Below are 13,491 nucleotides of genomic sequence, written 5' to 3' on the forward strand. Positions count from 1 at the left end.
AATTAGAATACAGTTACATTCAAAAATGTTGATTACTGAAGAGATTACTTTGCATTTTATTGTCATTTGTTTCGTTTAATATTTAGTCCATTCAGATGGAAAACATTTATACATATAAATGATGTGATCCAAAGAACGTTTGAACAGCAGTGAAACACTTTCTTAAGATGTGTTGCATTCATACGAGCAGACAGAGAAGTAAGCTTGAAGTAAGTTTGGAGCAGAAGAAATAGAAATAAACCTTGTGTAAATTGTCAGCTTTACACTAAGTTAAAATGCTATTCCTAGCCATTTTACATGCATGTTACCAGGCAAGATCATATGTTTTTATCAAGAAAATTCATGTTGTGGGCCTGGGTAGCTCAGCGAGTACTGACGCTGACTACCACCCCTGGAGTCATGAGCTCGAATCCAGGATGTGCTGAGTGACTCCAGCCAGAAAAATATCTAAAAATCCTTAAAACATGATCAATTTGATTTATCTTGTTTTAGAAACAACACTGTATAAGATATTTAGGTTTTTCAGAGAATGTATTTTTAACGTGTATTTTGTCTTACTGTACAGGTAGAACAAGTGAAAAAATCTGCCAGTGCTGAAGAAGTAATCCAAAGTATTTAGAATATGTTACTGACCTTGAGTAATCTAACAGAATACGTTACAAATGACATTTTACAGAATGTATTCTGTAATCTGTAGTGGAATACATTTCAAAAGTAACCCTCCCAACCCAGCTTATATACAATAATTTAAGTTTCTTTACACAAAATTAAATTAGCCTTACCCTGTTCTGTAGACAAAAAATATCAGAACTATTTGTCCAATGCGGAGAGCTTTTGAAAATTTTAAAACTTTTAAATATTTTAAATCTAACCCTCTTTACCTCGGATCGCCTTTGCTGAGCTTCTTCAGAAAATGTAAATTGAATTATGAAGCTAAAATTAATTTTAGATGATAATCAAGTTCAGTTGGTCGTTAAAAGTTGCTGGACAAATATGTGGGACATAATGCAGTTGTGATGGCGATGCTTTAGATTAGATGATTGTTCAAAATTGCCTACTGAATATCAGGAATGTATCATATGTAAACCCTGATATTACACCACATCAATGTTTCTTTAATAGTTGTGCACACAGCATATACACATCGATGGATGGTCCTTATACTACGACGATTCGCTTTCGGGTCGGAACCGGTGGCAACCTGTGATAGGCGCAACATCAGGACCAATATTACAGTCCTATCAGAAGGGTAACTGTTCCCTTTTGATTGCAATTCCTTGTCTTCTGATTGCATTTATTTGTGAAAATAAAATGACAGTAAACTGGCTAATTTCAATGAAATGTCTCAATACTCTCCCCATTTTACCAAAAATTTGGAGGAAAACAAATTAGGGACATCTGGGAGGCAAAAGGTACACAATTAGTGATATACACACATTTCTGTATGGAAACGGCTTAAGGGCAGATTTCTTTTGGATAAACCAAAACTTATGCGACAAATGCCTACATTTTTTAGGCATGACGTCATCATGCACACCATTTTTATCGATAAAAGGCCATTTGAATGGAAACAGGCGGAAGACGGTAAATTTCCCAAACTTTTATTTACGCATTTTCACTTTGTCGATAACAAAATAGCATGAAAAGTGGATGGAATCTAGGTTACTGAGGCACTTACAATGGAAGTGAATGGGACCAATATGTACATTTTATATTCTCACTGTTTTAAAATGTAAAGCCACAATACATAACCAACATGCATGCTAATATGATTTTAGTGTGATAATATAATTCACTAACCTTTTCTGTGTAAAGTTATGTCCAATTTTACAACTTGCCTTGACGACATAACTCAGTAAACTCTAAAACCCTGTAGCGGATAATAAAATATCAAGGCTTTGTCAAGCCAGCATTTAAAGTTTGTTTGGATGAACTTTCCTTTTCTAGTTACAATGTTTGAAATCTATGTCCCTGAAAAACAGCATGAACTACAGGGGCTCACAAACATTACACAACAGTTAGAAATTGAGGCTGCAGCTGAGGACAACTACAGATCTTACAGAGCTTTAGGTTTATCCAGAATTGTGCATTTCCTTAACCTGCTAAAGAACGTCTTTTGATACATTTGAGCCAAACTACATCAAACCACTCTCTACTATTGCCCAAAACAATCCTAGCAGGGAGTATGGGAAGACCTAAAACACTCTCCATTTCTCGTTCTGTCACTTTTTCTTTCTCTGTCCATCGTCCGCATGAGAGCATGCATTCCGTGTGTGAACAGGAGTTACCTGGGAGCATCTGGGCTCACTAGGCAACATTAATTGATGTCAAAGAGAGCTAAGGGTAGTGAACAACATAAAGCAAGAGGGAGAGAGAGCAATGGAGGATGGGAAGAAAGAAAGTGCATGGAAATAATGTGAAAAAATGTATAAATAAATAACAAAGAGCTTCAAAGCAAATAACCTCAGTAAAACAATAAAAAACCTCAGAGGCCAGGCTGCTGGCCTTCTGTGGGAAAGCTGGCTGGCCCAGATGCAAACAGCATGTCTGTCAAAGCCAGTCAGCAACTGACAGAGCAGTCACTTCATCAGCATCTGTGCTGCCTGGCAGATAGCACGGCACAGCTCTCCATCCCATCATCATCCCCTGTTCTTGCCTTTCCACATCTGCCTCTTCGCTTTCTCCCCCTCCCTCCATCCTATTTACTCATGGTATTTGCAAAAGAGCAACTTCCCATATTTTATAACACCCTGCACATGTTAATGAAAATGCTCTATCCATTTCATCCAACGAACGGCATTATTTTTAATGTACATAGTTGTTAAGATTACGTTACACAACCAGATTATCTTTAAATGCAGTGTCCTTAAGTGTACATGCAAAGTATTATACAGGAATGGGTTTTGTTTTGGATGATGTTAGGGTTCTTTGAGTGCACAAACAACACAATTAATGGCTTTTAAAGGAATGCATATGACAGTAAGATTATCATGGATAGTAATTATTTTTTGTGCTGTGCTGCACAGATATGAATGACCAGATGGAGTGTATATGGACAGAATCAAATTGCAGCATATCATGGATCAAGAAGCGGACAAATCTAAACACCAACTGATAAGAAAGCTCTGATATGGAGAGCAAATACCAATATTTGCCAACTTTTTTAAGGAGTACAACTTCATGCTTTACTCTAACATCAGATATTAAAGGAGTCATGACTGTTAACAAGTGACGGAAGCATGTTTAACATGGTAGCCTGTCAAAATAAGTACAGACATTGTTACTGTCTCCTCTCTCCCATCTCTGACAGTGAAAGCCATGTCTTCCTGACCAGAGATATATTTATGATCAAATTTGTGACATATATTATGATCAGGGTTGGGGAGTAATGGAATACATGTAACGGGATTAAATATACACTTATATTTACAAAATATAAGTAACTGTATTGCACTACAGTTACAATTTAAATCATTGGTAATTAGAATACAGTTACATTCCAAAAGTATTTTGATTACTGAAGAGATTACTTTGCATTTTATTGTCATTTGTTTCATTTAATATTTAGTCCATTCAGATGGAAAACATTTATACATATAAATGATACGATTCAAAGTGCATTTGATCAGCAGTGAAACACTTTCTTATGATGTGTTACATTCATACCAGCAGACAGAGAAATAAGTTTGAAGTAAGTTTGGAGCAGAAGAAATAAACCTTGTGTAAATTATCAGCTTTACGCTATGCTACAATGCTATTTCTAGCCATTTTACATGCACGTTACCAGGCACGATCATATTTTTTTATCAAGAAAAGTCAAGTTAGATCATAATTTCTTTTTTTATAGTAAGTCTTTTGATATTAGGGCAAAAATCTTATTCTTGTTAATAATTTTTGTATTGTTTTCCTGTAAAAATATCTAAAAATCCTTAAAACATGATCAATTTGATTTATCTTGTTTAAGAAAGAACACTGCATAAGATATTTAGGGTTTTTTAGAGAATGTATTTTTAACATGTGTATTTTGTCTTACTGTACTTGCAGAGTTTTTATAGTCAAAACAAGTGAAAAAATCTACCAGTGCTGAAGAAGGAATCCAAAGTATTTAGAATACATTACTGACCTTGAGTAATCTAACGGAATACGTAACAAATTACATTTTACAGGATGTATTCTGTAATCTGTAGTGGAATACATTTCAAAAGTAACCCTCCCAACCCTTATTTTGATATACAATATGAATAGATAATTAACAGGTCAACCGCAGGTGTGACAAAATCTGTCAGGGATTTACAGATAACAATGATTCATTTTCAACTCAGTCTGGGTTTTCATGGTGGAAACATCCACCACTGGATTTTATTAACCATTTTGTCAGTGTGTTGCCAAATGCTAAGCTGTTTTAAACAATGACACTGAGGAGAATGAATCCATCAACTCTTGTATAGGGGAGAAACTTTATTAAATTTTATTGGTTTAATAAAGTTTCTCCCCTCTACAAGAGTTGCTGGTTTCATTCTCCTCATTTGTGCTTTGCTCTGTTCATGCACCTTGTTTGCTGGTGAAGTTGCACCAAATTCATTATCCCAATTAAACATTGATACTGCAAGTCAAAATGGATCTGAACATGTATATTTGTCAACATTGTTGGGAAACACTGTCCTCAGCCTATTATCAAACCAAACCACTCCACTCTCTATATTGACACCACGAGCAACACTATCATGATTGGTGTTGTGATGAAAATGTAATCACAGCACAATGAAACTTGCACTCCAGGCACAATTGCACTTCATGGTCACAGTAAAACAGTTAACAGTGTGAGTAGTAAAGTAATCTTCTGAAACAGTCAAGATTATGATGGAAGACACTAATGGAAGCCTCAGGAGATCCTCCAGTCCTTTCAGTTCTCTGAGAAACGTAATCTTAGTTTCTGCAAGAATTTTAAAGAACGGTAAGGACTGTGAATGGTTCCTTCAATGAGGGAAAGCCTTTGAGGCTCTTGAAATATATTTTGAAGTTCCTTCAGGACATACACTGATCAGCCACAACATTAAAACTACCTGCCTAATATTGTGTAGCTCCCCCTTGTGCCACCAAAACAGCACCAACCCGTATCTCAGAATAGCATTCTGAGATGATATTCTTCTCACCACAATTGTACAGAGCGTTTATCTGAGTTACCATAGACTTTGTCAGTTCGAACCAGTCTGGCCATTCTCTTGTTGACCTCTCTCATCAACAAGGTGTGTCCGTCCACAGAACTGCCGATCATTGGATGTTTTTTGTTTTTGGCACCATTCTGAGTAAATTCTAGAGACTGTTGTGTGTGAAAATCCCAGGAGATCAGCAGTTACAGAAATACTCAAACCAGCCCGTCTGGCACCAACAATCATTCCATGCAATTATCTGATCAGCCAATCATGTGGTAGCAGATATAGGTCAGGAGCTTCAGTTAATGTTCACAATAACCATCAGAATGGGGGGAAAAAAATGATCTCAGTGATTTGGACCATGGCATGATTGTTGGTGCCAGACGGGCTGGTTTGAGTATTTATGTAACTGCTGATACAAATGTCTGCAAAAGTCTCTAGAATTTACTCAGAATGGTGCTAAAAACAAAGGCAGTTCGTGGACGGAAACGCCTTGTGGCAGAGGGGGCGTGGTCAAGCATCCGTCCGGAGAGAGAGAAAGCAGTAAGGGTGCTTGCACCTGAGCTAGATTATGTCTAACACCTGTCTCTAATTCCAGTGAGCATGGGGAGAGCGGCATATAAGTAGCCACGCCACCAGCAGAGAGGGAGAGAGAGCCTGGCACAAGGAACTCCATGGTGTCTGTGAAGCTGAGTTTATGAGTGTTCGTATTTGTGAAGCTAATGAGTTTGTGAAACTACGTACCTGTGAAGCTAATGAGTTTTGTGAAGCTGTAAGCGTTGAAGTTGTCAATTAAAAACCTTACCTGTGCCAGGAGAAGCCCGTTTCCCTGTGTCCTCCTTTCATTCTGCTGTGGACCCTTCTACACGCCTTGTTTATGAGAGAGGTCAACAGAGAATGGCCAGACTGGTTCGAACTGTCAAAGTCAACGGTAACTCAGATAACCGCTCTGTATAACTGTGGTGAGAAGAATATGGGTCGGCACTGTTTTGGCGGCACGAGGGGGACCTACACAATATTAGGCAGGTGGTTTTAATGTTGTGGCTGATCGGCGTAAATAGGATATCTGAGGCTCATTTAAAGAGTGTCTGGAGGATCTCCAGAAGGTTCTGTTGGAAGCTGAGGAACCCCAAATGGTGCCTCAAGTATTTTTTTATTTATTTATACAGTGTGGTTTTTAATTTGTATGTCACTATATGTATATACTGTATGTTTAAATGTATATGTTTGTAAGTATGTATATATGGTTGCATTCTCTTTGCACTGTAAGCTTCTGTCACCATGACAAATTCCTTGTGTATGTAAGCATACTTGGCAATAAAGCTCATTCTGGTTCTCCTCTGAAACGGTTAAGTGTATGTTTCCCTGAAACAGTTACTGTAAGACTGTGAGAATGGTCCTCTAAAACAGTTAAGAGTGCAGGTTTGATTGATTGTCCTGTAAAACTTTCCATTACTCCCATCCGCCTTCACAAACACACATTGCTGCATAACCTTCATCGAAACTCACCGGATTTTCCGGCCAAATTGGACAAGCCTGACACCACGAGCAGCAGCAGACCCATGAAGCACATCTGTCCCCCGAACAACTCCTTGCGCTTTTTCCTACGTGCTTTGATCTTCTTCTGCTGGAGCATCACTTGCAGCGGTCGATTCCACTCGCGAATACTGGCATCCCCATCCATCACCACAGCTCGACGCTACAGATATGATATACAAATATAAAACTGATATGGTGCTACTGAGGCGGGCTGGGAGAGTTTTAAGCCCAAAGATGAAATACCGAACGTGTATTTTTGCGTTAATGTGAATATTTTCCCCTATATGACTTCAAATTGTAATGTGGAAAAATAAAGATGCTGCCCGCCTCCCATGGATGCGTCAGTTTGGTGCCAGTTCTCTCAGGACACAAACTGCTGCTGAGAGATTGAGAATTTAGAGAGAGAGAGGGAGGGAGGAGTGAAAGTAAGGAAGTGAACGCAGAGAGAGAGTGTGTGTGTGTGTGTGTGAGAGAGAGAGAGAGAGAGAGAGAGAGAGAGAGAGAGAGAGAGAGAGAGAGACTAGAACGCAACGTACAGCGGGATGAAACGCAGCTGTTCTAACGGTGAACTACCTAGCGCGTGAAGTTCATGTATTGAGAGCATGAGAGAAAGAGATGGGGTGGAATCAGGGGGCATTTGTTGGTTGGTTTAAAAGGAGGAGCTATAGTCCGATTTATAGCAAACAAAACCTAGTGCTTATCGCCACCCTCTATTGGTAGTATGCTGCTGGTTGATTAGCAAGTATTATTACAGGCACTACATCAATGCACTGAATGCACAACAGATGCTGTCAGTGCTGGCTTACTGTGAAACTGGGCTTCTTGAAATTACATAAAAAATGTGTATGTATATTATATAAGAATAAAAACCCTTTGTTTTTTTAATTACATTACTATAAATAGATATTGTAAGATGCAGCACATTACTTTACACTGTTTATACCTACAGGAAAATGTTATTGCTTAGAGGTTTCTCTGTCATAGGACATTTATTGGAGATCTTAGTTATGTATCATGTATGTGTTAACTTTGTCTCAGTCGTTTCTCCTAAATTTCGCTTATAAAACAATTGTTGACTAGCAGTAAGAGGAGACTGCAATCAAATTAAAGGAATAGTTCACCCAAAAATGAAAATTCTCTCATAATTTTCTCACTCTCATGCCAACCCAGATGTGTGTGACTTTCTTTCATCTTCTGAATACATACGAAGATTTTAATAAAAATATTTCAGCTCCGTAGGTCCTCACAATGCAATTGAATGGTGGCCAGAACTTTGAAGGTCCAAAAAGCATATAAAGGCAGCAAAAAAGTAATCCATATGACTCCAGTGGTTAAATCCATATCTTCAGAAGCGATATGATAGGTAAGTGTGAGAAAAACATCAATATTTAAAGGTGCTATAAGCAATTTTTTCAAGAAAAGGTATGCAAACAATTTTCCTACTCCCAGAAAGATATTACTGAAGTAAGTGTTATGAGATATCTCACCGGTCTCTGTGACGGCTCTATACTCTGTAAACAGCAAACAAAATGTGTCCGCGGGCCGCCATCTCTGACCCTTTTGACCTGATAATTTTGCGCGTTCTCATAGTATTGTAGTTTCAGCGAATTATTGAGGCTTTATGCCATTTTTATTCCATGTTGTCAGTTGAGGGTGCTATTTTGCAGCTGTTGTTTTTAACCACCGTTTCTGCATGATGTCAGCCTCAATAAAGCTCATTTGGTATCTTTGGAGTGCTGGGTTTTAGAAAAAGGGGGCATGGCAAATTCAATAACTCTGCCTCATGGAAGTAGAGTGGTCATTTTTACTGTCAGTCTTCACTTTCTCATTCTTCTTCTTCGTTTTTTCCTTTTTTTGTCGATTTTCATTCTTCATGCATGTGGACCCTTTTCACGTGTCCGCTACTATGGCCGCTGCTGAGGTGTATGCATTTTCACAGTCCTTAAAAGTTTTGCCTGAATTTACGTTTGGAGACGTTGACTGCATCGTCCATCAACGGTTAAATCTAAACTCAACAAAGGTTACAAGTTGTTTTTCGAAGGTTATCTGCACAAATACGAAGGTAAGTCGATAAGAATAAATTATTATTGAGAGGTTGTGTGTTATATCAGCAGGCACATATTTATGTATTTAAGGAACAATCTACAAATCTGTTGCCATAAATTGCAAAAATGCAAAAAAGAGGGCACAGTTAACAAATCTGTGAGTTGTACTTGATGAAACTAATACCTGATGGGGGCGACACAGGATGTGAAGGAGTGGAGAGACCCATGTCCCGCTCCATCTGACTTCTAACCCTGTCAAACACACACTCTCCTTGTGTCGGTTATGATGTGTAATCATTACAATGAAACCGTGATGGTACAGCTCAGATTTCAAAGCGTTTCACAATTCCACCTGTGAGCGAATGCTGTAAGTCCTCATCTTGCAAATACTGTCCACTGATGAAAGTGCTTTCTCATTTAAATACAAAGTTATCTTCTTCCCATTTAATTGCCTGAACCCTCCGAGGCTGTACAAAGTTCAGCATCATTTGGAAATTCATGGAAACACAAATCCGGAAGTTTTCTTTTTTGAATTTGTGCAAATGGGAACACTGTAGAGGTCCTGGTTATTACTGTTCTTCCCGATCGCCTCCATAGTTTACCCAACTATGACGACTTCCGCTTCGCGCACACGGAAGTGTGAAAAGGGTCCATCGCCACTTACTGGGCAGAAAGGAAATTGTATAGTAAAGTTATTACTGTTCTTCCCGGTCGCCTCCAAAGTTTACCCAACTATGACGACTTCCGCTTCGGGCACGCAGAAGTGTGAAAAGGGTCCATCGCCACCTATTGGGCAGAAAGGAAATTGTATAGTAAAAAAGGACTTCAAGGTATAGTTAGCCTAAAAATTAAAATTCTCTCATATAACAACTTACAGAACTGATATATTATTCTAAAATTGTTTGTTTGTGTTCAACAGAAGATAGAAAGTCATACACATCTGGGATGGCATGAGTGGGAGTAAATGATGGGAGAATTTGTATTTTTGGGTAAACTGTTTCTTTAAAGAAATATTCCAGGTTCAATGTAAATTACAATAAACCAGCAGCATTCGTGGCATAATATTGATTACCACAAAAAATATCTTCAACTCGTTCCTCGTTTATTAAAAAAAAAAAAAAAAAAAACTGGGTTACAATGAGTCACTTAAAATGGATGTGAATGGGGCCAATCCATAAACATAAAAATACACATTCATAAATGTTTAGCCACAAGACATAAACATTATATGTGTTAACATGATTTTACTTACTAATTTTACTACTCACTTGCTAATCTTATCAGTGTTCATTTATTTATAATATTACAACTTTATGGCCATGACAAAGCAATGTTATAAATTAAATTTAATATATAAACTAAAATCATGTAAAACAGAGATTTTATCACACTAAAATCTTGTTAACACATATGATGATTACGTCTTGTGGCTAAACTATTGAAACAGTGTGTATTTTGATGTTTATGGACTGGCCCCATTCAATTCCATTGTAAGTGCCTTACTCTAACTGTGATTTTTAAATAAACGATGAACGAGTCGAAAATATTTTCTACTGTAATGACCATTATGCTACAAATCCTGTTGATTGAACCCGGAACATTCCTTTTATGTGGATAGCATAGCACAAATAATTTTGGTCTTGGAAAAAGTTAATCTTGAATACTCTGTTTTTTGTTTGCAGACTTTGGTAAATCTGAGCACAGAGAAATAGGACATTTCAGCAAAAGTCTCCATTTGATCTCATTGCTGTCTAGGAAAAACAACTGAGATATTATAGAGGACTCGTTTTCGATTATTCTTTCCTATTGGTATTTATCAAATATTCTGACCATCCAGAGATTGACTAGTCAGACCATTTCCATGCGCGTAAATCATTTTAGCAGCAGATCAGTGTTTTCTTAGCATGCACCATTATAGGTTGATTTTGAGTTCGGCTCACCTTTACAAACCTCAAAACCCCATAGGTGCAAACTGCTGTAAATAGCTGTAAAAGCATGCATCCATATATATATATATATATATATATATATATATATATATATATATATATATATATATAGATATATATATATATATATATATATATATATATATATATATATATATATATATATATATATATATATATATATATATATATATATATATATATATATATATATATATATATATATATATATATATATATATATATATATATATATATATATATATATATATATATATATATATATATATATACTGTTCACTCCCAGAAATATGTAAAACACTGCAGGGGAAGAGTGGCTTTATGTTCTGCATCTCTTTCCTCAAATATTGAGCACAGTTCTAGCCAGCACTATGTCAGCAACTGGGTCTGCTCCCACTGACCACATGGCTTGCGTGCCTAATGCCGTTGCTAAAACAACAATGCACTTTTTATGAAAGGAAGTGAAGAGTGAATGATCCATTGGATTAAACTGGACTGTGGGGCAGCATGTACAAATTGACAGACTGGGTGTAATCTCTGTCTGCAGCAGCTTTAAAGAAGTCTCGGATTGTCTAATGGGATGTGCCAAATGATGAGTTAGTGGATGTGGAAGGATTTGGGGCCTATACAATCTATTTGCAATGGTAAAGAGCTAAATCTGTTTGCATCTGTAAAGTCAGATGAGTATGACAATATGGCTTGGGTTTTTTTACCTAAATGTACGCATGATGGTGGATTAAAACAAGTTATTAAGCATTTTTATCCACTGTTTACCCAGCCCATGTGACATTGGTCTTTTTCAAACACCCTCTTCCTCTAAACCTTTCATCTATAGCTTATGATCTGCTTCACCTGTTTCTCTCCCCCCTCTCCATCTCTTCTCTCTCTGGTATGAATCTGTGTGTAATTCAGTTTGTCATTTGATGTGCTATTAGTCTCATTTTGTCTTGATGTTCCATACCCATCTGTGTAGTAACTGTTTACCAATGAATGATATGTTGTTCCATGCCTTTGATCACCACTGTGGGTTCTTTAATATGCATTTAAAAAGGTTTGAATACAGCAGGAAGAATAGCTATGTAAATATCATATGTGTTTAATGGGGACTGTTATTGTGGAAGATGCCTTAGGTGGATTTCCATAATGACATGAGTGACTCGGCAAGATTACATGTTTCAAGTAATCTATTCTTGTTAACCTGACCATAATATATTTGATGGAGAACACCTTGATGCAATCCTATGACCTCAACCAAATTCAAAGCTAGAAAATGATTTGTGTTTGTAATGTCTCACTGGTCGATGACACTTACAACACATATGAGTAGTTTTGAGTGTCCACATAAACAACTCTTGAAATACAACTTGAATGAAAAAAGAAGTAAATGGGTTAGTTTACACAAAAATTTGAAAATGCTGTCAGAATTTACTCACCCTCATGTTGTTCCAAACCTATATAACTTTACATTTTTCAATGAAACACAAGAGGATATTGAAAAATTGTGATGCTGCTCTTTCCCATACAAACAGAATTTGTCAGCCTCAAACATTCTGCCTAACATCTCATTTTGCATTCCACAGAACAATGAAACTCATATGCATTTGGAACAACATGAGAGTGTTTTAATTTTTGGGTGAATTATCCCTTTCATACAGCAGTTTCCCCCCTTACCATCATTTGCCTAAAAGAGGAGGGAAGAATGTCAAAGGAAGAAACAAGTAAAGGAATATAAAATATGAATATTGTGTGAAATGAAGTGTCACAGAAGAACAAAGTAACAGGCCTGGTGTAATGAGGCCAAAAGTAGCAGACATAACCCCCCCCCCCCCCCCCCACACACAAAAACACATTGCACACCTCCCTTTGTAGAACTTGTGAATGACATATACAGTATGATGGATGCATAGAAACTCTACACTATGACATTCTGTATACACGGTTAACCCAACTCTACTCAAGTGTATTGTTTGTGATCATGTTGCACCATCTTTAAAGACGTTCACCATTGACTGACTCACAACAGTGAGTGCATCCCCATTTTCTACAGTATATCTTACAGGAGACCATGGCCCCTCAAAGCAAATAGAAGCCGCAACTGCACAATGCTTTTATGTTTAAGTGATGCAGACTGTGGTGATGTAGTGAGTGTGAGTGGCGCTATAAGTGAATGTTGAATGTGGTACTTGATCAGGAGAAAGGACAACATTTCTGGTCTCTTTTCAGTTGTCACACAGTTGTCACATATGCACGCATGTCATTAATCTCATGATTAATTTGGACTTTGTCTATCTTCTCTCTTACCTATTTTCTGTCACCCTCTCTTTTTAGTTACTTGTCATTAGGAGAAATTAGCACTTTTTCAATCTTAAATTGTTTACAGTTCAATAAATGGGCAGATTTCACAAAACCTGTCAAGAACATGGCTGGGTCATATGTCACTCCAACATAAAAAAAAAAAGAAAAATAGAAAAAACAAAATTAACACAGTGCCTATTTTGGCTATATGTCATCCCCCTCCCCCACCCATTGTCTTTTTTTATTATTATTATTTGTAAATTATTTCTACATTGTGGTAGTTTTTTTGTATTCCTTTAATTTATGCTGATTTTTTTAAAATCATTGTATTTACTGTAATAAATATATTTTACAGTAGACTTATGATAATCTACATTACGAATAATTTGAATTACAAAAAAAAAAAAAAAAACTAACAAAGGAAAATGTCTGGATTAATTATGTTAATGAGGTTTAGGACAATGGTCATAAAATAGACTTTATTTTCTT

General features: G+C 36.9%; 1 protein-coding gene across 1 annotated transcript in view; it reads right to left on the minus strand.

The window, feature by feature from the left end:
• Positions 1 to 7,052, minus strand: part of LOC127411839 (sodium/potassium/calcium exchanger 3-like) — a 184,465-nt gene extending 177,413 nt beyond the window's left edge. The window contains exon 1 of the mRNA XM_051647654.1: positions 6,663 to 7,052. Within this exon, the coding sequence (XP_051503614.1) occupies positions 6,663 to 6,837 (175 nt within the window). The 5' untranslated portion in view covers positions 6,838 to 7,052. The remainder of the gene's footprint in view (positions 1 to 6,662) is intronic.
• Positions 7,053 to 13,491: the final 6,439 nt, after the last annotated feature.

The sequence above is a fragment of the Myxocyprinus asiaticus genome, chromosome 21 (genome assembly GCF_019703515.2).
Source record: "Myxocyprinus asiaticus isolate MX2 ecotype Aquarium Trade chromosome 21, UBuf_Myxa_2, whole genome shotgun sequence".
In the NCBI taxonomy this organism is placed as follows: Eukaryota; Metazoa; Chordata; class Actinopteri; order Cypriniformes; family Catostomidae; genus Myxocyprinus; species Myxocyprinus asiaticus.